General features: G+C 53.4%; 3 protein-coding genes across 6 annotated transcripts in view; 2 read left to right on the forward strand and 1 right to left on the reverse strand.

Annotated features, from left to right (window-relative positions):
• The window catches only part of RBBP5 (RB binding protein 5, histone lysine methyltransferase complex subunit), a 28,119-nt gene extending 25,453 nt beyond the window's left edge, over nt 1–2,666 (forward strand). For both annotated transcript variants that reach the window (XM_070396471.1, XM_070396472.1), the window contains exon 14: nt 1,960–2,666. In XM_070396471.1, the coding sequence (XP_070252572.1) occupies nt 1,960–1,988 (29 nt within the window). In that variant the 3' untranslated portion in view covers nt 1,989–2,666. The remainder of the gene's footprint in view (nt 1–1,959) is intronic.
• Nucleotides 2,667–3,228: 562 nt separating this feature from the next.
• TMEM81 (transmembrane protein 81) lies at nt 3,229–6,644 on the forward strand. The gene has a single exon (XM_070395807.1). It carries the CDS (start codon nt 5,423–5,425, stop codon nt 6,200–6,202), a length of 780 nt encoding a protein of 259 aa, XP_070251908.1. The 5' UTR covers nt 3,229–5,422; the 3' UTR covers nt 6,203–6,644.
• Nucleotides 6,645–10,598: 3,954 nt separating this feature from the next.
• Nucleotides 10,599–24,984, reverse strand: part of CNTN2 (contactin 2) — a 34,914-nt gene continuing 20,528 nt past the window's right edge. For 2 of the 3 annotated variants that reach the window (XM_070396468.1, XM_070396469.1), the window contains 9 exons: nt 24,026–24,184; nt 23,429–23,578; nt 20,781–20,851; nt 20,268–20,502; nt 19,670–19,782; nt 16,187–16,373; nt 15,696–15,808; nt 15,088–15,256; nt 10,599–14,703 (listed from right to left, as the gene is read on the reverse strand). In XM_070396468.1, the coding sequence (XP_070252569.1) occupies nt 14,594–14,703; nt 15,088–15,256; nt 15,696–15,808; nt 16,187–16,373; nt 19,670–19,782; nt 20,268–20,502; nt 20,781–20,851; nt 23,429–23,578; nt 24,026–24,184 (1,307 nt within the window). In that variant the 3' untranslated portion in view covers nt 10,599–14,593. The remainder of the gene's footprint in view (nt 14,704–15,087; nt 15,257–15,695; nt 15,809–16,186; nt 16,374–19,669; nt 19,783–20,267; nt 20,503–20,780; nt 20,852–23,428; nt 23,579–24,025; nt 24,185–24,984) is intronic. The other variant, XM_070396470.1, reaches the window with a different exon arrangement.

A 24,984-nucleotide genomic window follows, 5' to 3' on the forward strand; every position in this document is an offset into this window, starting at 1 on the left:
CTGGGGCTCCTTGGCAGTAAACATCAGTGGCAAGTGTGACAAAGCTGTGGTCTTTCAGCAAATGTCTAAAGGCTCGTGAGATGGTGGGCATGACGGGGTTGGTGTGCACTTGGGTCTAATGGGAGTGCAGTGACCGAGATGAACAGAGGCGCTGCTTCTGGGGGTGGACAGGCACAGGGAAATTTCCCTGAGTTTGGCCTCCCACTACCCCGCCTAATGCTGGCCCACCACCCTGGGCCTCCTAACCATCTCCCAAATCTGAGATTGTTTTGAATGCTTGGTAGCGAGTGACGGTTTTAATTCCCTTCTTTGCTTTTTAAAAAATTATCAGTCAAATAATTTATGAATTTCTGCTAAAATCAGATGACTATTTAGATATTCTTTCTCATTCTTTGTGATTTTTATTAGCTGACTAAGGTAATGTTTGAAAGTCAGTATCGAGCCCTGGCAGTTGTGGCTCAGTTGATTGAGCATCTATGTTTCTCTCTTTCTCTCTCTCCCTCCCTCCCTTTCTCCCTCTCCCTTCATCTTGCTGTAAAATCAATAAAACACATTTATTTTAAGAAATCCATTTCCAGTATTTTCTTAGGCCACTCTGGTTTGGGCTGCTATTGGAAGGTACTAGTAGTAGCTGCTCATCTTCAGCTGAATTTTATGTTATTGTAGATTGCCTTTCTGTTGCAACTAAATAATGCGTGTCCTTGAGCAGACTAAATTGCCTGGAGGTCTTCCCTTGTGCTGCTGTTTCTGTGTACCTTGTCTTGCTCATAGTATGATTGCTCTGGTTTTGGTTTATTTTGGTTTTCCTGTCATGATTTAGGCTTAAAATGTCAATGTTGTGTTCATTTTAAACTGTTAAAACTAGATTGATTAGGGTATGTACCTGAGGGGACAGTCAGCAAAACTAACCTTAAAGTGTTAAGTGGCATAGATTCTTCTATCTCGAGACTTTTAAAAAATGGACTCAAGAGATTAATTATTATGTTTTTGTTGAGAGAGATCTGCATAATAGGTGCTTACTACACTTTCACTTTACTGAACTATATAAAGTTTAAATTTGATTTTTGACAATATAGCATCCAGGAAGAGTTTATAATTTCAGTCTGTTCTCAGGCAAATGGGAATATATTTTTATTGCCAGTTTTCATTTGTGCTTTAATTTTTACTTTAAAAATCAGGTTTAAAGCGAAGGGTATAAATGGGTACTTCCATAACTTGGGCCATTATTTTTTAACCATTTCACCTTCAAGTGGCATGTTCTCCCCCATTCCCAATGACACCTGGGAGGATTTTCTTCACCTTGTTCTCTTTTTACACTTCCTAGTTAATATTTCACAGCAGCCCATGTAAGGATGTCCCTCAGAGCTTGAACAGCTTCTATGGAACAATCAGGAAAGTGTTCATTTGATTTTACTATTGAGGATTTTATTTATTGATCAGTTGTTGGCACATAGAAATGCCAACGGTAGTTTTCATTAACATTTCATCCTACTTGGAATTCTAAGGTGATGATGAGAATGTCACTTAAGGAATAGGGATGCTTGGGAAAGGGTTTGTTGCTCACTGTTAATCACTTAGTGTCTAATTAGTCTCATATATGAAAGATTTGAAGATGCTGGGCCCTAGAATTTCCTTTACTGACTGCACTTTTTGGGTTATAAAGCAATATTTGTTAACACCTTGGAGAATGGTTAACAACAGCTTAGAAAGTGTGTAGAACTCTGATCATTTTGCCTTACTTGCCCTTTGGGGCCGTACCGAGCAAGTATGGGGTGGAGGTTGGGTTTTGGATTATTGCCTCAGTGAAGAAGAGTAAGTGGGAGATGGAGTTGGTTTTAGCTTAAAGTGGGATTCTTAGCCCATGTGTGCTTGTCCTGCATCATTCAGCATCCATCAGTGTTTCGTGAGTAACTGGTCTAAGTTGATACTAAAAGAAATCTTTTTGTGTCTGCTCTCTAGCAGGGGGAGCAATCTCTGAGCTGTTATGAAGATCCTTGAAGTGCTTCAGTCTTCCCCACTTTTCCATCATGTGGCCTCTGGACACTGTTCAGTCATTTGAAAGTGACTTTAATTTAAAGCAAATGCCTCTGCTTCGCCCAGGAGGTGGAAGGAGTGAATTTTATGTTTGAATGAAGAAGTGAATTATGAACGAAGAGTATACGCCCCTTCCCTTTCAAGCATAAGTCCAAATAGGCTCTCAGGAATGCGGATTTGTGAAGACATCACATGGGAGTTTGACTCATTTACACTTTAATATGGGTTATGTTGCTGGAGAAAAGATACTTGTTTTGCTCATCTAATCTCACTGTACCCCGCATCATTTTGACCTGTCTCCTACCTGCCTTCTATCCTCAGTGCACGTCCTTGAGTAACTTGTTCTTATCTGAAATTCTGCTACCAGTATCCTCGGAAAACTTCTGTTGCATATTCTTCCATTTTGAAACTTACCCTTTCGCCAGATTCCTCCTGTATTTCCATATTGTGTACAAAGGATGGGCAAAGAAGAGAGCGCTTGAAACATTTGACATTTGTAGAAAAGGGAGAACGATGAGAAAGGCCCCTCTTCCCAATGGACCCCATTTTGCTCAAGCTGGGCTGCAAGAGGGGGTTTTGTTTTCCTTTCACTGCATGTTTCCCTCCAGTTTGGTTCATTCGCATTAATCATGTTTTGTGTGTGTGTGTAGTTTTTTTTTTGTTTGTTTGTGTGTTTTTTTTTTAAGGTAGCTAGTTTCATTTGTCTCCAGCAAAGAATCATCAGTAGTTTATATTGCTTCACTTGTGCTGGCTTCCAGAGATGGAAACAAACCAAGGTGTCTCTCAACAGGTTTTTTTATTTTATTTTATTGGGGTTGGGGAATCTATGCAAGAACTACAGTAAAACCACCCAAAATCAAAGCAGCAGCCACAGTTCAAATCACAGATGAAGGAACAAAACTTTCTTATCATTGCTTGTGAATATCTGTCCTTCTGTCAGTCGTCGCATCTTCCCTTCCTTGTATCCAAGCTCCTTTTCCTTATGACATGTTCCAGTCACTTCCTTTCTATGAAAGGTTGCTTAGCTTTTAAAAATTTTTTTACATCTTGCTTTTGCTGTTCTTTTATATAAAAGGTAGCATATTGGATGGATGTGTACATTAGGTGTTTGAAATTCTCTGAAAATCCAGAGTAAAGAAACCAGGTGTGTGTATGTGGCGGGGTGGGAGGGTGGGGAGGGCGGGGTGGGGAGGTCACTGGTCTGAGGAGAGCTTTTAGCTGACCAGAGTGCTTAACATGCATCATCATTTTCACTGTGTTTTCAAAGGGGAGTTTGCACATTGCTTGTTGTGAAATCTCTATCAGCTGGTGGGCGCTCCTCTAGGAGCCAAACAGGTTGGTTATCTTTTGGATTTTGGGATAGAAATCAAAGTAGAGCACATCAGTAAGAGCCTCTGTCCTCTTCCATCTTTTTGAACCAAAATACTCAGTGGTTGATGAGCTGTCCTTGAGTCAGTTGCAATATGTCTATATTTTTAGATGCCACTACTTTTTCCTAAAATGCTTGTTTTGTGAATTTCACTTCTTATTTCATCTCAGACCAGTGGTTGAGATTAGTAGGTGGCTCACTGACATATTTTCATTTGCAGACATTCCATTCCAAATCTGTGCTATGCACTGCAATAGTGTGCCAACTGTGATACAAAGGGTTCTGGCAGCAGCTCCTCATAATTATTTATGCTTTTGGGATTTTTTTCAGCTCCTGAAATCTGTCCATTTCATGTGATTTTCTCAATTTGTACAATATAAGTGTATTACCTTCTTCCCTTTTTCATCCCCTCCTTTTGTTTTCTAATGTTCTGTAGTTTTGTACAAGACGAGACTTAGCCTTGGGTACTTCTTGCTGAAGCTTTAATGCTTTGTAAATAAAATTGGATGTTTATTAAAGAACAGGTGTAGGTGTGTGTTGTAGGTACTCACCACTTCTGAAACTCACCTGCCCCTTTGCTTTATGATGGAAAAGGATCTTTCTTTGTGAAAATACAGAGCTGGGAGGGGGAGGGATGCTCAGGTAACCAGGTTTCTGCCTCTGGACAAGATTATAAATAAACCATTCAAACAAAAGGTGTGAAAAAGATCATCTAGGAATGATCTCTTCATATTTTTAAATTCAGTATAAGTGTGTGTACCGACTCAGTAGAGGCCAGCGTTTGTTTCAATTGTCCCATAACCAGAACACCACCAGTGCTAGGAGGTGTTCTGTAGGTTATAGAAACGCATGCGAGGAGCTTCCTTCCAAGGAGCGTAGCACGCATGAGCACAGTTCGGGTCCCCTTTACTGGCCCCTTCCCCCTACATTAAATAGCTTCAGAACCCACTGAATACGAGTCATCTCTTAAACAAGATGTTTCATAAAGGCTAGTTAAGTATTTGATTGTAATCATCACATCTGAGTGCTTGCCTACTAATCTTTTCTATTATGTGACAGAATCCGCCTTTGACATCATAGCTGTTTCATAGCAACGCTGGCCCAAGTGAAAGATGAGCTGCTCTAGCCTCCAGAATGAAGGGCACAGGCCTAGAGTCATGCGTCCTCTCCTCCAGAAAATACCTTCGGTGCCCTTGGGAAGGAAAAGTGCCTGGGAGGTGGAGAGGAGCTGCCTTTAATATCGGTACCTTGCCGGGAACAGTTGATTTTAAAAGAGCTCTTGGTCCTTGTCTTCATGAATTTTCATTTCTATGTAAAATTCCTTACACAGGAACAGTGTCTCTCACTTTACAAAGTACTTTCGTGTACACTTTTTCATTTGATGCTCAAAATGACCTTCCTGAAATAGACATGAAGGTTTTAACTTACAAAGGAGAAATCAAGACAGCGCTTCAGGAAGGATAAGTCACTTGCCTTCTAGTCCAGAGTTCTTAATCCTTTTTACAGAAGGTTTAGGAGCACTGAGAGTCAGTAACTTAATTCAAGTTAGTCCTCTCTTTTAAGACTTGATTTCTTATTTGGTCAGATTTACTTGGGTTTTGAAACCCTTTAAATTAGATCCACAATTTGGCAAGGAGGGGAAAGAGTGAGGGAAACTCACTCTTTGAAGTCATGTAGTTGAGGTGGTTTGGAAATTCACTTCAGCCTCTGAGATCTTTGTCTTCCCAAGAGGTGGATTTAAAGTCATTGAAAGAATGGAAAGAAGGGGTTGGTAAGGGTGTCACTAACAAGCAGAGGTGGTACAGCAGCAACATTGTGACTCCTGCCTGTGGCCTCACCTGTTAATAAGGACTGGACTTTGGCTTATGAAGTGGCAATGTTTTATTGACAATGCATGCATCCCATCTTCCAACTTTGAAGGATATCTCATGTCGAAGGAATTGAGTTAATGATATCATAGAGGATTCAACTGGAACACCTGGAGGTGCTGTCCGAGGGCGGTGACATGTCTACTGAGACATGATGATGTTGGCCACGAGTTTTATCCTTGGAAGCCTGGTGTTGGCCTTCTGTCCGCCTTTTGTCATGACTTTGCCTAAAACACTGGCCATCCCTGAGAAGCTGCAAGAAGCTGTGGGGAAAGTCATTGTCAACGCCACCACCTGTACGGTCACCTGTGGCCTTGGCTATAAGGAGGAGACCGTCTGTGAGGTGGGCCCCGATGGAGTGAGAAGGAAGTGTAAATCTCAGCGCTTGGAATGTCTGACCAACTGGGTCTGTGGGATGCTCCATTTCACCGTTCTCGCAGGCGAGAAATTTGAGCTGAGCTGTCTGAGTTCAGACATCCTGGAGATCGGGCAGGAAGCGTTCCAGTTCACCTGGAGACTTGCTCGGGGTATCATCTCCACTGATGATGAAGTCTTCAAGCCCTTCCGAGCCAGTTCCCACTTTGTGAAGTTTAGATCTATTCACGAGGTGGACTCTGGGACCTACCGGTGTGATGTGCAGCTGTTAAAAAACTTGAGACTTGTGAAGAGGCTCTATTTTGGGGTGAGGGTCCTTCCTCCACAGTTGGTGAAGCTGAATTTTCAGCAGTCACTCACCGAGGATCAGAAGTTAGTAGATGAGGGCCTGGAAGTGGATCTGGGTAACTATTCCAGGCCTCCCCGTCCATCATGGAGAAAGAAGGTGGCTATAGCCTTGGGAATAGGAATTGCTAGTGGCGTGATTGCCAGTGTGTCGTTGGGCATTGCCTTGTGCAGTGGGCAGAGGGTGGGCCATAGCAATGCCAACCTTTAGACCTAATAGGCCTTGCTCCTGAAGGGCTGGCTGCCCAGGAAGTGGGACTTGACTGCTCAGGAAGCCAAGCTAGATTTTCAGGGGAGCGTTCTGGCTGCCTGATTTTGGACCAGCCAGAGGGAGGGCTTCCAGAGCCAAAAGAGCGAGTGGGGATGTGGAGAAGGGACAGCATCCTGGTAGCAATGGGCAGTATCTCAACTGTGTCCCAGATGGACCTCTTCTTGAACTTCCCTGCCCACTAGGTACCCAGATAACCTTATTGCACGCATCTCCCCTTCTGCTGGGAACAGTTCTGTCTTCCAAACTTGCATTTATTTTCTACCCTTCACATCTTGAATGCCTCCCCACCACCTCCTCCCTTCTGAGCAGCATAATCACATAGAAGGGTATATTAGTAATAGCTTTTCTAGTGGAAACACTTTTTTCCTCAATAAAAATAATGGACAGTAGCTGAATGGAGATACATCTTTCCTACTCTTTATTTAAAAATCACTTGCGTTTGTTTCAATGGTCCCATAATCAGTTGGGCTTTCGTTTTCCTCAGATTTCTTAGACTAGATATTGAACAAATTGCTTTGTAGTGGGGCATAGGCCCCTGTGTACCGGAGCCAAGGTTAGCAACGACACCTGACTCAGTATATCATAGACCCTCACTAAATGTTAATAATTAGCCCCTCTCCATCCTCCCAGGTGAACCCTCTGTATTCAGTGTAACATTGATTCCTGGCAAAACACGGAGTCTTCATCTGATAGGTTTCCCCTGAAAAGTTCCCTGGCTTGCTCACTGCTTCTCTCCTAGCTCTCTCTGTGCCCTGGAGCATGTGTTCCTGGAAAGGTCAAGTGTATTTAGTTTCTTACAGTAGCCAAGGCCCCTTAAGGGAGGATAGTACCTTCCTCCATGGGAAATCCAATCTAAGACCCTCAGAGGCCATTCAGACTGTCTGAGATAATTGGCTTGCAGAACCAGCAGGGAAAAGGCTCTTGGCTGCAGCCAAGCTAATTCTGAGAAAATTATAGCATTTCTTCACCTCACTTCTCTCTGGCTACAGAGGAGGTAGTAGAAACCAAGACTTGGACCAGTGGTTCTCTTCAAAAAAACCCCAAAACAAAACAAACCCATAGAGAAGTTGAAAGGTTTGGTGACACCCAAAGACTCTTTACCTAAATTCATCAACTTTGAACATTTTGCTGCAATGATCTTCCTAAATACTGATTTTCCTGAACCACTTGAAAGCTAGTCACAGGCACTGTGGCCTTTAGTCCTAAATCATGTGTGCACCTCCTAAGAAGGGCATTCCCCTGTGTGACCGCAATGTCTTCATCACATCGAAGAAAGTGAACTGTTTCTAATCTCACAGAATTGGTGTGTGTTTTAATTTTCCTAAGATCTTAGAGCTTTTTAATTTAATTTTTGATCCAGGAGCAAGTGAAAGTTAACGTATTACATTTGGTTGTTTCTCTTACACCTTATTTTACAACAGATCGGCTGCTATTTTTGCTGTTTTTCATGACATTGATTTGGTTGAAGAGTCTGGCTAGGTCAGTTGTCTTGAATAGTGTCCCAAAATCTGGATTTGTCATTGTTTCCTGATGATAAGCTTCTGAGGAATGAATCTTACACATTTTGACAAGAGCCTATGTAAATGATGACATGTACTTCCTGCATCACCTTAGTAGGTGTATGATGCCAGTTTGAACTGCTGTTGCTAGGCCTCTCCAAAGGTATATAGGGGGGGCGGGCAAAAGTAGGTAAGTAGGTTTACAGTTAGTACACGAAAGTTTATCCTTGTATTTATTTGTATTACAACCGTAAACCTACTTCTGCCCACCCCAGTATATTTTTCCCTTTCGTAATTAATCTGTGGAATGATACTTTGTGATTACAGCGGGGCCTTGACTTACGAGTTTAATTCGTTCCGTAACTCAAATTACTCGTATGTCAAATCATTAAAGTGAACGAGTGAGACACGTGATGCTGGGCTGATGTGGCGTTCACTGTGACGTTCGCTGCGCCAACTAGCAGTGGGGTATCTGAAGCTGGCTCATAACCCGAATTTTAGCTCGCAACTCAAAGCAAAACTCATTAGTCGGGACACTCGTAAGTCAAGGCCCCACTGTATCTGGTTTTCTAAAAAAACGTCCACAGAGATTTTGGAATCCATTCATGATCCTTACCTTATTATGGCATGTAGGGGTTGCAAACTGTTGATTCTTTACATTCATCATTTCTGTGTTTATTAGCCTACAGTTTTCTGTAAAGAAGAGCTGCTCTTTTTACTCTTTATTTTTGAGGTCTCAATGGATCCTCTTTTTTAGTCATCGAATTGTATATAATCCATTACTGTTGTCATGTTTTTGATATTCAAATTGTCCCCAATTTTGGCTAGGAGGAGTCCCTTCAAGCCAGCTCTTCTGTCCTTTAGATGTGATCTCATTTGACTTCGAGTGTGTCCTTGCTTCCTCGTACAAGAGTCTCAGGTCAACATTTGGACTTTCTCCAAACCGGAATCTGCTGTTTGTCCAGGGAGCTCTGCCTCCTGTTAGTGTGGGGATAGAAACCAAGGGCTGGGACCGGATGTGCTTACTGCACTGGGGAGTCACCGCTTTTAGGTCCTTTCGGTGTCCTAGAGACATAGAAACCACAAGTCAACGCATGTTTGTTTTGTGGGAGTGGCCTAGGACAGTGGTCGGCAAACTGCGGCTCTCGAGCCACATGCGGCTCGTTGGCCCCTTCCGTGTGGCTCTTCCACAAAATACCGGCTCTTCCACAAAATACCGACTTCTGCGCATGGGCCACGAAGTTTCAACTGGACGTGGTATTTTGTGGAAGAGCCACACGGAAGGGGCCAAAGAGCCGCATGTGGCTCGCGAGCCATGGTTTGCCGACCACGGGCCTAGGACATTCCGCTTCATAGTGAAGATTGAGGACCACTGGCCTAGGCCGTGCACAGGGAGTCTTTTACTACTGCTCTTATTTTGAGATCTTACATTTTACACACACATACACGCTCCCCGCCCCTTTCTCTCTACCTCAGAGGGGATGGCTTTCAGAAGACCTGGGTTCTGCTTCTGTTTCTCCTTTTGACTGTGCAATGGAGCAAGCTCTGACCCTCAGAGGTCCTCATCTTTGAAACACGTGATTGTAAGGATCAATGAGATCCTATGAGTAAAACTGCTTGGTAGACTGAAGGACTGGGCATGAGTGGGGCAGAGTTATTACTGATGTCTGTTAGTTCACTGCCGGACAGCTTGCCGGAGCCGTCAGGAGAGAGCTTACTGTACTTTCAAAGGCCATAGAAACAACACCTTTGTAGGTAACTCAAGATGATACTGCTGAGGAGGGAGGAGGATGGGGGTCCGGTTCCACATTTTACAGATGGAGACACAGACCCAAGAGGAGCCGGGTCACTTCTGTCACTTCTGCAGCAAGTCAGTGGCCAAGCATGGAAGGAATGTTGTACCGATCTAGGTTTGTAGCCTCTGTGCATGGCACTCTTGAATTTTGACTCTTGAGAGTGGGGAGGGATTGAACAGGGAAGAAAACAAAAGGCCCTCGGATGTGTTAGTGAAGACGCAAACCCAATTCAGTTCATTGAATTCTGTGCATGTAATCAATCAGCCTTGAGGGACAAGGAGATGCTGACTGGACTAAAATTTGGGGTCTAGAGTGGCCAATGGTCCCAGCAGCCCCTTGGGGTGCAAAGTGAAAGGGATGAGCCTGTTGAGGTATCATTGCCATCCATGCTGGCCCCTCAGGGGCCACTGTCAGCTGGCGCTGCTGCTGCTGTTGCACAGCTCCAGGCACAGGCTGAGTAGCGAGTAGAGGGGCCTCTGCCTGCCTTCGCCTCCCTATTCTCTGAAAAAGGGAGGAGCCCTGCCTGCTGTGCATGGAACGAATGGAACACAGGGCTGCACAAGTGGCTCACTGCGAACTCCTAGACGTAATGCAAGTGTGGCCAGTGTCGGCTGATGCTTGAGAGAGGTTGCAGCTGGGAGCTCTGACTAGGAACTCCAATTCTACTGGCTGCTGTGAGCGGACACTGGAGGCACCTTTTCTCCAGGTGGGGGTCGCTGTGTCTCTGCAGCGAGAAGACTCCCCTTGGGTAGAGTTGAGTCAATACCTCCAATGTCTTAAAAACCCGGGGCACCTTGAAAGAGTACCATCACACAGGCACTGTTGACTGCCCATCGTGTTGTCTGGCAGAATGCCCGCTGTGTGCTGCTTGGGCTTCCCTAAACCTGGCTGATCCCCGCGCAGGACTGCATGGAGCAGCACGGGCTGTACGTTGTGACTGCCTTGAGTTGTCTGGGGGCAAGGGGAGGTATGGACAGGAGCCCGGGGTTAGGCAACAGGAGGAGGAGGTGTGTTGGGCTGATGATAAAACACCCACAGCTGGCGGGCTGCCTCCACAGGTGGAGAAACCGTCTTTATTTCAGAACTGCCTGCTACCAGAGTCAATAACTATCGTTACAAGAAGTACAAGAGAGAGACAGACAACAGGCCAGTGGGAGTGGTTCCATCTGAACAAACACCGAGTCAGGTCCCTGGTCCGAGGAAGCCCCAGGCCTTGCAGGCCCTGGAGAGGTGGGTAAGGTGGAGTGCGGGGACCAAGGCAGGGCCCAGCCCAAAAGGGCGCTAGGCTTCCTGGGCTCTAGGCAAAGCTACCTGACCCATTTTTCCCTTCTCCAGTTTCCTTCTATGGTACCTTCCCCAAACCTATGACCATGTACATAGACAGCTACCGGGCACCTCTTTCCATGGGGCTCATTGGTGTCCCTTTAAAATGCCTGGCTAGTCCCTCAGGAGCCTCTGGCAACCTCATTCATCCCAGGACACAGCCCAGTGAGGCCTCCCCAGGGAAATCACCACACCTGGGCCTCAGGCCGGGTTTGAGGACACTGCTGTCCCTGCGACAGGAGCCCAGGTGGCAGTCCTTCTGAGACCAGGAGGACAGTCCTCTGGCTGGGAAGGGATACAGGAGTAAAATCGTCAGCCAGCCTGGGCTCTTGTCCAGAGCACGGACTGGGTGGTTCATGGGATGGCCAGGAGGCAGTGCTGGGCATCGGGCTGGCTGGGTGAGCTCCCTCCCTCTGCGATGCGGCGGGGCCACCGCAGATGTGCGCCCCAGGACTCCTTGCCGGCACCTTTGGGTCTAAGGATCTCAGCCCTGGAGGGACACCCCGCAGCATCTCCCCCCCTCCAGGCCTCACCTCACTAGACTCCAGATGCCCACCTTCCTCAAGGCTTTCTTAGGAAGGTAGAAGCTTCTTGCTATCCAGGCTCTCCTTGCAGGCGTTTCTGTCTCACTTTAGTCTCTTTATCAAAAGAACCCCACCCCACCCCACCCCCGCCCCCGACCCGTCCCCAACCTGGCCCTTCTATTTCCTGGCAGCATCCGGATCATTTGATGATAGTAGACAACCTGACCTTGATGGGCCCCAAGACCCCATCCTGAGAGAGCTGCCCTCCCTGGGCCTGTCAGAGCCCCGAGACCAGGTAGCCAAGGCCACGGTGAGGAGCCTGTGGGCCGAGCCCATTGACACTGAGCAGAGAAACTCCCCCCTGTCTCTGTCCCTAGTCCTCAAGGCACTTACTGGCCACTAAACTGGGGCGGGGGGGGGGGCGGGGGGTGCGGCACGGAGGACACAGTACTCGCTGCTTGTGCCTGGGTTGAGAGAGGAGAGACCCAGAATCGAGCAGCAGAGGAGATGAAAATCGGAGGCCCCTGGGGCAGGAAGAGACTCCGAGAAACCATCTCCTCTCTTCCGCCCCCAGGCGAGCTCCTGTCCAAGAGGCTGTTCTATTTCACAAGCCTGCGTGTCCTCATTCAACCTGAGCGCTACCTGAAGTCTCCAGCTGCCAGGACATGGTTTTAGTGTAGTCCTGCGTCCTGAAACAGGTCCTCCCGGCACAGTGGTTCGTTTTCCCTAGGACTGAGTTTTCCCAGTGAGAACCCCCCTCAGCTCCCAGAGACCTGCCTTCCTCCCTTTTGCTAATGGGCCTCCTCAGAGCTAAGACACTGGTGGTGTCTGTTGACTCAGGCAAGCTTAAGACTGCAGCCTCCAGCTGCGCTGGTTAGGCACTGTGCCAAACCCCTCATCCCTCTAGGCCAGCGGTTCTCAACCTGTGGGTCGCGACCCTTTGGGGGTTGAACGGCCCTTTCACAGGGGTCGCCTAAGACCATGGGAAAACACATATATAATTACATACTGTTTTTGTGATTAATCACTATGCTTTAATTATGTTCAATTTGTAACAATGAAATTGGGGGTCACCACAACCTGAGGAACTGTATTAAAGGGTCGCGGCATTAGGAAGGTTGAGAACCACTGCTCTAGGCTCCCCTGGCAGTGAGGGCCCAGCACAGACGCCTGTCCCCTGCTCCCCTGGCAGTGAGGACAGAATCAGCTAAGCCTTGGAAGAAGGTTTCTTCCTGTGAGCATCCCCTTTCTGACAGAGCAAGGCCTGGCCTAATCACCGCCACGGAGGTCAGCACGGAGGCGAGGCCAAGTCTGTGGTCCCTGTAAGGGTCACAGAGCTGAGCCCAGCACCTTGCCTGGGGGGGATGGATGGGAGCAGGTGAGGAGGGTGTGGCCTGGTGTCTCCAGGGAGGCAGTCCTGGGCTGGGGCGGTGGCGGTGCCGAGGTGGTGGGGAGAAGAGGTGTGAGCTTGCATTTTTGAAAAAACTGTAGTGGGTAAAAACACCAACATAAACCTGCCCTGGAAAATAGAGCAGGACTTAAAAATTTAAAAAACCATAGCAAAATAGGGCTCTCACTGTAAACGACAAAAACCAGGCGTGGGGGCCCGTCCCCTACGAGATACCTGTCCTGATGCTCGTGGATGTCAAGGGCCACCAGTCAGCACGGGTTGTGCCGCCACTGCCCCCTGGGTTGGGGAATCCCTGTGCTGGCTTTGGCCTCTGGGAACAAGGGTAAGGGGCACGGGGGCTTCAAGCCAGCACGGCATAGTGAGGTCTTAGCAGAAGCGAGGCTCCGAAGGCAAGGGCCTGATGTCTCCTAGCATCTGCCCACACCTTGGGTTGGCCCCAGCCAGGCTGCTCACCCCGTGATCACCCACCAGAGTCTCCAGAAGCAGAATTTTCCACGCCCACTGCCCCTGACCACCGTAACAAGGGGGCCGGAGTTCTCATCTGAGCCCCGTCGCGGACACGCTGTGTGACCCTGACCCTTTCGAGCTCAGTGTCTTCATCTGTAAAGTGAGGGGCTAGGACAAGGTGAGCCCTAAAGCCTCGATGTTCTGTGACTGGTAGGGTACCCAGAGCACAAGGCAGGAGGTCCCGATTATTAACCCCTTTTCTTCTGGAGAAATGCCAAAGAGCGGTCTGAGGCAGCCCGGGGGACGGGTCTTGCCAGGTGATCGGGTTTTCCTGGGAGCAGGCAGGGCCGTGTTTATCCTCTGTCCTTCTCAGAAGCCTGCCGTTCACTCTCCCAGGCGCCAGTGGGTCCGTGCGGGGAGAAGTGGAGTCCTGCGCTTACAGGCCGAGCTGGAGAGGGGGTGGGCACACACCCGTCTCTGGTCTCCTGCCCAACCCTGGAGGGACTGTGCAGAATGGGTCTTGGTGGGTGGGGGGCCTCTCCAAGACAAGCCCTTAGGTCACCCAGCCACCTGTGGTGGCTGCTGTCACTCTGGGTGACAGGTCGGGTTGGCAGTGTTGGCTAAGAGGGCAACGTCAGGCCAAGTCTGGTGCCCCTCCCCCCCAGGTGTCCCAGCCTCTCAGTCCCTGTTAGCTCCCCCCCACACAGTCTGGAGTATCACCCCCAATGCTGCAGGGGCTCGGCCATCAGGGCCCTGGTGCTCAGCCACTTGGTCAGGTGGCAGGAGCCTCCAGGGAGTCATCGAGGGCAATGCCAGGGTCCAGCTGTGCCGCCCCTCGAGAAAGTAGGGGGGTCCTTGGTCCCGGGGTGGCTCTCTCCTTAGACTGAGGGATGCTCATGTGTATGCCTTGTTCCACTTCAGCCGGGTCACATCCAGTGCTCCTGCCGGGTCTGGGGCGCTGCCCTCAGGGGACAGAGTCCATCTGCGGTCCCAGGACACCATCTCCACAGACGTGAAGGGAATGTTTCCGATGCCCTTTCTTCCCATAGGCCTGGCACCCCAGAGGGCCCGGCACGGGTTCCGTATCATCATGGAAATTACTGCCTGGTGCCTCTTGATTTAAAAAAAAAAAAATCCTCGCATGGGTTCTAGCCAGTGGCAGAATATGAAATATCCTACCTCCTACAAAAGGGGCACTGTCTACAGTAGGTATTTAAAACCAGCCATCCTCAGGCACAGTGTTGGGCCGTCTTGGCATCGGGAGGGGCCGGGCCATCTGGCTGCATCCTCGGAGGTGGTGTCCGGCGGCAGCGGAGGGAGGGGCGCCAGGGTCAGAGCTCCAGGTGGCCTATGAGGACCAGCATGGCCATGGAGTGGGAGAGGATGGTGCTGGGGCGCAGGGCCGGGCAGACTGCTGAGTTCTCCACCATCATGCTTGTGTCTGGAAGTGGCAGGCAGAAACGTGGGGCAGGGTTGGCCGGGTACCCCTCCTCTACCCCACTCTTGCGAGGGGACCCAGGCCTTTCTATGGAGGCTCACGGAGGACAGGCTTCCGGACTGAGAGCCCCACTACTACAGGATTTTGCAGGGCCTCAGCCTCCCCCTGGCCCCCTGAGAGGAGCACGCTCACCTCCCCAGCTCTCAGAGGGGTGGGGGGGGGGGGGCAGGGCACTTCCAGGACTACTTTGCACTTGGCTCCTGCCTGCTGTCCCCTTTCCCCTTGGGGTCTGGCTGGACTGGGGTTGCCTTGGGCAGGAAAGATTCCCTTGTCAGGCATCTGAGTGGACCCTGAGACTCCTGGGTGGGGGGGGGGCGGGGGAAGCACCTCCATTCCTCACGATGTGGACTTCTGCCGGGGTTCCGTCCCCTCCAGGCCCCGTGGTCCGAATCTGCACCAGGACATAGCCGATCTCTTCGGGGACGGCAACTTCTATCCAGTTCTTGCTGGTGAGGTGGAGCGTGGGCGTGGGGTGTAAGTCATTCTGGTACAGCATCTGTGGGAAGGTTGGGCAGGTGGCGTCACTTACACCAGGGCCGATTCTTCCCTCTCCCTCGGCCCGAGGCACCAGGCCCAGGAGGGCCTGCGTCCTCACCCCTCCTGTTTCCTGTTGACCAGGACCAGGCTCTTGAGCAAGCGCGTCATTGCTGGAGAAAAGCTTGCAACCAGCTGCACTGTTTTTGCAGACCCCTTAGGCTAGGAGGACCCCAGGCTCCCCTAGGCCACCACGGCCCCCCTGAACCCTGCCTTCCTGCAGCCATACCACCTCGCCCCCTTTCTTATAGTGGCCACTACAAGTTACCTGGAGACCCATTCGTGTATCTCCTCTTACATCTAACGCAGGTTCCTTCTGCTATAAAGCACTGCTCTCTGTGTTCCCTGCGAATGCAGACGAGCTGTTCCCACCATCCAGTGCTTGGCCAATCCCTTCCTACCTTATAGCCAGTGACCGCAGACTCATTGCGAAGAGGGACCACAGGGTCCCACTTAATACTCAGACTGGAGCTTGAGAACGTCCAGGAGATGTTGCCGGGAGGTCGCTGAGGAGCTGCCGGAGGAGGGAGGAAGCTGGGCGGGCCGGCCTGTGAATATGTCCTCACCACCCACCCCTTGCCTTTGGCCAGCCTTTTCCTGAGTGTCCGTCTAGCCGCTGCACCCAGAACATTCCGTCACAGCTGCCTCAGAAACAAACCCCCTGAGAACCCACAGGCGGGAGGAGAGAGGCTGTGAATCCATGCCCCATTTTCACAAGGCTGCTGCCTCATTTCCGTCCAGCCAGGCTTGTGGGCTGGAGCATCTGTCTTGCACCGGGGGAAAGAGTGATCCTAGAGACACCCCCTCCACCCCAAACACACTGTCCCCCACCCCAAACACACCCCCTCCACCCCAAACACACCCATCCCCCACCCCAGGCCGGCAGACTCACGGGGCTTCATGGTTGTGGCATTGGCAGAAGGGCTGGCAGGCCCAGTGCCCGCCCGGTTGTAGGCCCGAACGGTCACGTGGTACTTGGTGTTGGGGTGCAGGTCAGTGACTCGGGCAGTGGTGTCCAGCCCTGCCGTCCTCACACGGTCAGCGGCTGCTTCTTTGTCCCCAGCTTTCCAGTAGCGGATCTGAAGGGGCCGGGATACCCTAGGTCAGTGATGGTGAACCTATGACACGCGTGTCAGAGGTGACACGTGAACTCATTTTTTTGGTTGATTTTTCTTTGTTAAATGGCATTTAAATATATAAAATAAATATCAAAAATAGAAGTCTTTGTTTTACTATGGTTGCAAATATCAAAAAATTTCTATATGTGACAGGGCACCAGAGTTAAGTTAGGGTTTTTCAAAATGCTGACACGCCGAGCTCAAAAGGTTCACCATCACTGGCCTAGGTTCAGCGGTCAGTGCAGGACTGCAGGGCTCCCCTGACTCCGGCCCTGGCCCCCACATTCTATTCCTCTCCTGCTCCCTGAGTGGGGAGTTACTCCTCAGTGGGGCCTGCCTAACCTGTAGTGCGAACACCCAGCTGACTCTGATGGAACGGTATTAACCACATCCCTGGGGACCGGGCGGATGGCTTCCTTAGGCAGTGACAGCCTTGCTTCTTCATCCCTTCCTCCTGGCTACCTCGCCTCATCCACTGCACAGGCCCCCTAGTGTGGGCTCATCGGTGGGCCCAGGGCTCAGGTCAGAAACCGCTGGGTCCAGAGTTCCGTAGGAACAGCATGATCAATTGGTACCTAGAGGGGGACATGCTGTTCCCTGCAGCCCTGAGGATGCCGAGCTAGCTGGGCTCTGGTATGAGAGGGGCAGGCCATGCCCCTTCCAGAACCTGCCCCTCTTCCCCAAGTCCCTCTTCTCCTAGGCCCCATCCCCTAGGGCCCTCCCAGTGGTCGGCAAACTCATTAGTCAACAGAGCCAAATATCAACAGTACAACAATTGAAATTTCTTTTGAGAGCCAAATTTTTTAAACTTAAACTATATAGGTAGGTACATTGTTAACTTAATTAGGGTACTCCTAAGGCGTAGGAAGAGCCACACTCAAGGGGCCAAAGAGCCGCATGTGGCTCCAGCGCAGTTTGCCCATCCCGGCCTAGGCCCTTCCATCCTCCTCCTCTCCTAGGCCCCTCCTCTCCTAGGCCCCTCCTCCCCTAGGCCCCTCCTCCCCTAGGCCCCTCCTCTCCTAGGCCCCTCCTCCCCTAGGCTCCTCCTCTCCTAGACCCCTCCTCCCCTAGGCCCCTCCTCCCCTAGGCCCCTCCTCCCCTAGGCCCCTCCTCTCCTAGGCCCCTCCACCCTCCTTCTCCCCTAGGCTCCTCCTCCCCTAGGCCCCTCCTCCCCTAAGCCCCTCCTCCCCTAGGCCCCTCCACCCTCCTCCTCCCCTAGGCCCCTCCTCTCCTAGGCCCCTTCACCCTCCTCCTCCCCTAGGCCCCTCCACCCTCCTCCTCCCCTAGGCCTCTCCTCTCCTAGGCCCCTCCACCCTCCTCCTCCCCTAGGCCCCTCCTCCCCTAAGTCCCTCCTCCCCTAGGCCCCTCCTCTCCTAGGCCCCGCCTCTCCTAGGCCCCTCCTCTCCCAGGCCCCTCCTCCCCTAAGCCCCTCCTCCCCTAGGCCCCTCCTCCCCTAAGTCCCTCCTCCCCTAGGCCCCTCCTCTCCTAGGCCCCTCCACCCTCCTTCTCCCCTAGGCCCCTCCTCCCCTAGGCCCCTCCTCTCCCAGGCCCCTCCTCCCCTAGGCCCCTCCTCTTCTAGGCCCCACCTCTCCTAGGCTCCTCCTCTCCTAGACCCCTCCTGCCCTAGGCCCCTCCTCTCCTAGGCCCTGCCTCCCCTAGGCCCCTCCTCTCCTAGGCCCCTCCTCTTCTAGGCCCCACCTCTCCTAGGCTCCTCCTCTCCTAGACCCCTCCTGCCCTAGGCCCCTCCTCTCCTAGGCCCCGCCTCCCCTAGACCCCTCCTCCCCTAGGCCCCTCCTCCCCTAGGCCCCGCCTCCCCTAGGCCCCTCCTCTCCTAGGCCCCTCCTCCCCTAGGCCCCGCCTCCCCTAGACCCCTCCTCCCCTAGGCCCCTCCTCCCCTAGGCCCCGCCTCCCCTAGGCCCCTCCTCTCCTAGGCCCCTCCACCCTCCTCCTCCCCTAGGCCCCGCCTCCCCTAGACCCCTCCTCCCCTAGGCCCCTCCTCCCCTAGGCCCCGCCTCCCCTAGGCTCCTCCTCTCCTAGGCCCCTCCACCCTCCTTCTCCCCTAGGCCCCTCCTCCCCTAGGCCCCTCCTCTCCCAGGCCCCTCCTGCCCTAGGCCCCTCCTCCCCTAGGCCCCACCTCTCCTAGGCTCCTCCTCTCCTAGACCCCTCCTGCCCTAGGCCCCTCCTCTCCTAGACCCCTCCTCTCCTAGACCCCTCCTGCCCTAGGCCCCTCCTCTCCTAGGCCCCTCCACCCTCCTTCTCCCCTAGGCCCCTCCTCTCCTAGACCCCTCCTGCCCTAGGCCCCTCCTCTCCTAGACCCCTCCTCTCCTAGACCCCTCCTGCCCTAGGCCCCTCCTCTCCTAGGCCCCTCCACCCTCCTTCTCCCCTAGGCCCCTCCTGCCCTAGGCCCCTCCTCCCCTAGGCCCCACCTCTCCTAGGCTCCTCCTCTCCTAGACCCCTCCTGCCCTAGGCCCCTCCTCTCCTAGGCTCCTCCTCTCCTAGACCCCTCCTGCCCTAGGCCCCTCCTCCCCTAGGCCCCACCTCTCCTAGGCTCCTCCTCTCCTAGACCCCTCCTGCCCTAGGCCCCTCCTCCCCTAGGCCCCGCCTCCCCTAGGCCCCTCCTCCCCTAGGCCCCGCCTCCCCTAGGCCCCTCCTCTCCTAGGCCCCTCCACCCTCCTTCTCCCCTAGGCCCCTCCTGCCCTAGGCCCCTCCTCCCCTAGGCCCCACCTCTCCTAGGCTCCTCCTCTCCTAGACCCCTCCTGCCCTAGGCCCCTCCTCTCCTAGACCCCTCCTCTCCTAGACCCCTCCTGCCCTAGGCCCCTCCTCTCCTAGACCCCTCCTCTCCTAGACCCCTCCTGCCCTAGGCCCCTCCTCTCTAGGCTCCCGTAGCTCCAGTGCAGCTGCTGGCCTAGCATCTCAAGGCTGTCTACAGGCCTGTCTTCCCCGTGGGCACCAGCCACTGGGTCTCAGCTACAGCTGCATTCACTGTGCTGCACAGACTGGGCGCTGTTTGCCAGGTGAGTGAATGAGTGCTCCAAGGAGGGAGAGGGAGAGAGAGAACCACCGATCGGCCTCCCGTCGCGCGCCCCACACCGGGGACCAAGCCCGCAACCCCGGCATGTGCCCCGACCTGCAAGCGAACCGTGCGACCCCCTGGTTCACAGGTCGACGCTCAGCCACTGAGCCCCGCCGGCTGGGCGCGCTCCCCCAACCTTCAACCCCAGCCTCCTCCCTCTCCCAGGCCGCAGGTCAGTGCTCACCTCGTAGCCCTGGAGGACCCCGTTCGTGTCCTGCGGCACCGCTTCCCAGGTCACGTTCATCTCTGAGGAGGAGACCCCCTTGGCCCAGACCTTGGTCGGGGCCACCCTGGGCTCTGGGGACCGATACAGAAGGGGTTTGGGTTCCAGGGCCTCCTCGCGTCCTACAGAGCAGCCACCAACCCCGACGGCCCCTGCTAACAACTTTAGGGCCCAGGGTCCAGGACCAAGGCCACGGGGGCCCCAAGGGTCTCCCTCTCCTTCCCAGGCCTGAGGGGAGACCAGGTGGCAAGGGCTGGAAAGGAGGCCAGCGGCTTAGAGCCCCAGGCCTGCCTTCCCTGCGGGCACCCCGCGTCCTCTGCCCCCCACTGCGGGACGGAGGGGGGAGTCTTCCCCGCGGGCACCCCGCGTCCTCTGCCCCCCACTGCGGGACGGAGGGGGGAGTCTTCCCCGCGGGCACCCCGCGTCCTCTGCCCCCCACTGCGGGACGGAGGGGGGAGTCTTCCCCGCGGGCACCCCGCGTCCTCTCCACCCCACTGCGGGACGGAGGGGGGAGTAGCAGCCGCGATGGGGGGGCAGAGGGTGGGCCCGGGTCACCCACCTTCCTCCGCCGAGTACACGAGGGCAGTGAGGCTCTCCGGCCCGTCCCCACGGCGGTTGTAGCTGCGGATCTTGACCTCGAAGGGCGTGTAGGGCCGGATGCTCTCGTTGCTGTAGACGAAGAACTGGGCGTCGGCGCCGGGCACCCGCGCGCTCTGCCAGCCGGCGCTGCCCTGCCTGCGGAAGGACAGCAGGTAGCCGAAGCCGTCTCCGTTCTGGTACTCGCGTGACATGGGCTGAGGGGCAAGAGCGTGGCACGGGTGAGGGCCGTGGGTGCGTTCCCTGCCCATCCTGCGTCCCTACCCAACCTTCACCAGGAGGTGCTCCTGCGGGAGCCGCGGGTGCAGGGGAGGGAGAGGAGGCGGCTGCGGGACTGGACAGCGGCTCTGTCTGGGTTCTCCCTGCAGCGGCCCAGCCCAGAGGAGAGCCAGGACTGGGGGGGGTGTGGGGGGGTGGGGAGGACTTGTCCCCCCAGAGAACTGGAGGCACGGTTTGCCTCTGTCCAAGCGCTTACCGTCCAGTTGACAATGAGCTCGCCAGGGGCTCCCCCGCCTCCGCTGAGCCCGGAGGGTGCCACGAAGGGGGCTGTGGGGACCAAGGGACACAGATGTTAATGGGCTGGTGAGTGGGCAGCGAGGGAACAAGAGCCCTGAGCCCAAGCCTGTGAAGTGAGCTAGGGTGGGGGCCCCCCTTCAGATGGGCCCTGGTTTTGTCCTCTAACGGTCCCTCTGGACGTGGGCCCTGGAGTCAGGCAGACCTAAGATCAAATCCCACCTCTGCCATTTACTAGCTGTGCTTCCCTGAGCAAGTTACTTAACCTCTCTGTGCCTGATTCTCCCTCTGTAAGAGGAGGATTCGGTTCCTCTCAAAGGGCTGTAAAGAGAATAAGATTAAAAATGACAGTGGCGAGTGTGTGTGTGTCTGTGTGTGTTTATCTGTGTCTGTGTCTGTGTGTGTGTTTCTGTGTGTGTCTCTCTGTGTGTGTCTGTGTGTTTCTGTGTGTGTCTGTGTGTGTTTCTGTGTGTGTGTGTGTCTCTCTGTGTGTGTCTGTGTGTTTCTGTGTCTCTGTGTGCGTCTGTGTGTGTTTCTGTGTGTGTGTCTGTGTGTGTTTCTGTGTGTATGTGTGTGTGTGTGTATTCCATCAATGATCATTGCCTCCTTCCCTCCTGTCGCTGAAACTAAATAAGAGACCAGCTCCAGTGTGCTTTAAATTCAGGGGAATGAGTAATTCAGAATGCAGTTGACACAAAAAACATTTATTTTGGGTTGCAGGGTGTTTTACTTTTTTCTTTTGTGGCAGAATTAATTTCCCAATTGTCTCTATCATTCAACAAGGCTGATAGGAAAACAAGGATATAGTTCATCAGCTCATGAAGCGTGACAGGGGGTAACTTGGCTGAGGACCAAAATATTTCTGCAGATGATCCGGCCATTAGAGTCTTATCTCTTGGTTTGATGACCATAGCTTGGGGCCTTGTCTCCTGCAAGGAGCACTTAAACACAGTGCCCATCTGGTCCTGCGAGCTGGGTGTCATTGTCCCTTTTCAGGGCGGAAGGACTAAGGCCCAGTGCGGTTAAGCGACTTGCTTAAGGTCACAGAGCGAAATGGCACAGCTAGAACGTGCACTCAGTTCTGGTCCCAAAGCCCCTCATCTTTCCTCTGCGTCACAGTGGCCTCTGTGCTCATGAACTCTTGGGGCGCCAGAGTGAGGAGACTGCCCCCCACCCACCTGGCCCTGCCGGAAGCCCCATCCACGTGCCCCTGGAGTTCCGTACTCAGGGGGGTCCCAGTCAAAGCGGTGGAATGGTTGCAGAAACGGCCCGGAGTCAGCCCGGGGCACCCAGGAAACTATGTGGAAGGGTACGAGGAGGCAGACCCTCACTACACCTCCAGGGGGCAGGCCTGTGGGGCAGGAGAAGGGGAGGCAGGGTCCTGGTTCCGTGCTGCCCGGCCAGGGCCCCAGGGCTCTGGGGACGAGAGATTGCTCTAGGACGTGTCCACTGTCTGTCCTTCAAGCCAAAGGGTCCTTCCAAAACCCTCATAGAGACGGCATGATGCCTATTCTGACATGAATCAGCACTCCTCCTGCTTCCTGCTGGTTCCTGGACTAGGCCCTTGTCCTGACCTGGTCAAGAGGGAGAGTAATTTCCCGCACCTGTACCTGTAGAGCCTAGTTAGTACCTGTGACTACTCCCCCGTTTACCCATCTACCTCTGGTGCCGGCAGGTGGCACAGAATATCCACTTCATCCTGCAGCCGCAAGACCACGCCCATGTTGTTTCCCTTCGTAAACTCTGTTAACTGCCAGGCAGTGTCCTGCCTCTTTCTCGGGTCTTTCCCTGCCCCACTGCCAGGGGTAGGTTTCCAGTCCTGGGACCCTGCCTGGGGCTGGTGGACGGACGGGCTCTCGTGCTGGGCCTTTGCCTGGGAAAGGCTCAGAGGGCAGGCAGGAGCCTCTCGGCAGATGCTGACCAGCCTGTCTTCCCCTCCTGCCCCACTCAGATTCGGACACTGCCTTTCAGGAGGGCTGTGGGCAGACAGCCATTCTCCTGCTCCCCAAGGAACCATCGGAGGACTGGGAGACACTGGCTGCTTCCCGAGGCCCCTGCACAACACACACACACACACACACATACATACACACGCAGAGTCATACACTCATATACAATCACCCCTGCTCACACATGTCCACACACACACCCTCACACACAGTCATATATTCACACTCACACTCACACACACACGTTCCTCATAACTGATTTCTGCAGTTCGTGCACTTCCAGGGAGGACATCTGCCCAGCACCCCAGGGTCCTGGGTTCAAGTCCAGACTCTGCCAGTGTGACCCTTCCCTTCTCCAAACTTTGTTGTGTGTTTTTTTCCCAGTAAAAAACCCTTTTTGTCTTGAGATATTGTAGATTCACATGGAGATGTAAGGTTGCCCCATGTTTTAATGAGGGCCTTGGCCAGGCCGTGGTCAGTGCACAGGGCTGGGTGCAGGGCAGTGGCCCTGCCCTGGCCTGCGTCATCTCATGTTGCGTTAGAGTCTGAAGCCTGGTCAGCAGGGTTGGGACTCTGCAAATTGCCCTTGGCCTGGGGCTCCCTTGGAGGAAGGCTAGTTTCTGTGCCTGAAGTTACTTCACTTTGGGACACCAGGACTGACCTGCTTCCTTGGTCCGGATTTTGCTGGAGGGCCCACTGGGCTCCCCGGTGCCCAGGATGTTGCTGGCTATGACCCGGAACTCATAGTCCATCCAGGGTGTGAGGCCCAGCACCTGGGCGGTCTCCGCGTTGCCCTCGATGTTGGCGGGATCTGCAAGGCACGAAGGAGTCGGTGGTCTGGACGGGGAGGGCAGGGCCTGAGCCTGGCCCACCTCTTTGTGCCCAGCCCTCGGGTGGGGCCTGACACATACAGAGCACTCAATACCTCTTCCAGAAATGACCAGAAAACTAGTCCTCCCCGCTCTGGAGCCTCTGCTGGTGTTGTGGGCACCCCACCCCCCCGTGCATGCAGTCATTGCCCCAGTAGCATTCCTGCCAGTGCTCAGGGTGCAGACAGAGGGCCTCCTCCTTCAACTCTCTCTACGCTCCTGCTGTCCACGTGCCACCATCTCCCCACTGGCCTGGGAGCTCTCTGCAGGCAGATGGCCCAAGCTTGTTCCTCTTTGAAGCGCCAGGCTCAGCCCCAGCCCTCTGCCCCCTGCCTCCCCTGCTGGCACACAGCCAGGCCTTGTCCATCCTGAGAGTGCAGGACGCTTACTGGTCCGAACTTGCTTCCACTTCCCTGCAGGCGGAGTGCGAGCCTGCAGGGTGTACTTGGCAATGGGGCTGTGGTTGTCGAAGCCACGGCTCCAGCTGAGCTGGACAGTGGTGTCGCCGATGTCCCTTACCACCATGCCTCCTGGGGGACCCGGGGGACCTGCACCAGAGGTCAGAGCATTGTGGGTCAGAATTAGGCAGCTTCAAATTTGAGCCAACCTCAAATTTGGGCTGGTGAAGTACCAAGTGGGGGCAGCAGAGGGCGCCACAAACACAGGCTCTGGGGGGGAGAGTGAGGAATGGGGTTTGCGTGATGGGTGGGATGTGTCCAAGGCTGGAGGGGTCACGGAGACCCTCACAAAGGGACGTGCGCTGACTTCCCAGCACTGAAAACTTCTGGCCTCAGCAAAGTCCTCCACTCTCGGGATGTGGTTGGGGACGCTTTCTAAAGTGTTGGCTTTGGAGGAAGACTATTCTATTCACCTAGGGCAGGGGTTCTCAACCTTCCTAATGCTGCGACCCTTTAATACAGTTCCTCATGTTGTGGTGACCCCCAACCATAAAATTATTTTCGTTGCTACTTCATAACTGTAATTTTGCTACTGTTATGAATCGTCATGTAAATATCTGATATGCAGGATGTATTTTTATTGTTACAAATTGAACATAATTAAAGCATAGTGATTAATCACAAAAACAATATGTAATTATATATGTGTTTTCCGATGGTCATAGGCGACTCCTGTGAAAGGGTCGTTCGACTCCCAAAGGGGTCGCGACCCACAGGTTGAGAACCCCTGATCTAGGGTCTATGAGGAACCACCAGATAAGTTCGGCTCAGCGAACTTCTGTCAGAAACACTTCCCCACAGCTCAGGGAGAGGCGGGGAATTAGGGAGCAAAGCTGAGAATAGCCCAGCTGGTCTCTGAGGGAGTTGGGGTGGGGGTGGCAGTGGGAAAC

Source organism: Myotis yumanensis, unplaced genomic scaffold (assembly GCF_028538775.1).
Source record: "Myotis yumanensis isolate MYYU_CA2020_CCGP unplaced genomic scaffold, mMyoYum1.0.hap1 SCAF_17, whole genome shotgun sequence".
Classification (NCBI taxonomy): domain Eukaryota; kingdom Metazoa; phylum Chordata; class Mammalia; order Chiroptera; family Vespertilionidae; genus Myotis; species Myotis yumanensis.

Excerpts from the sequence above, each read along its gene's own strand:
- TMEM81 (XM_070395807.1), top strand. The coding sequence starts at position 5,423 with ATGATGATGTTGGCCACGAGTTTTATCCTTGGAAGCCTGGTGTTGGCC.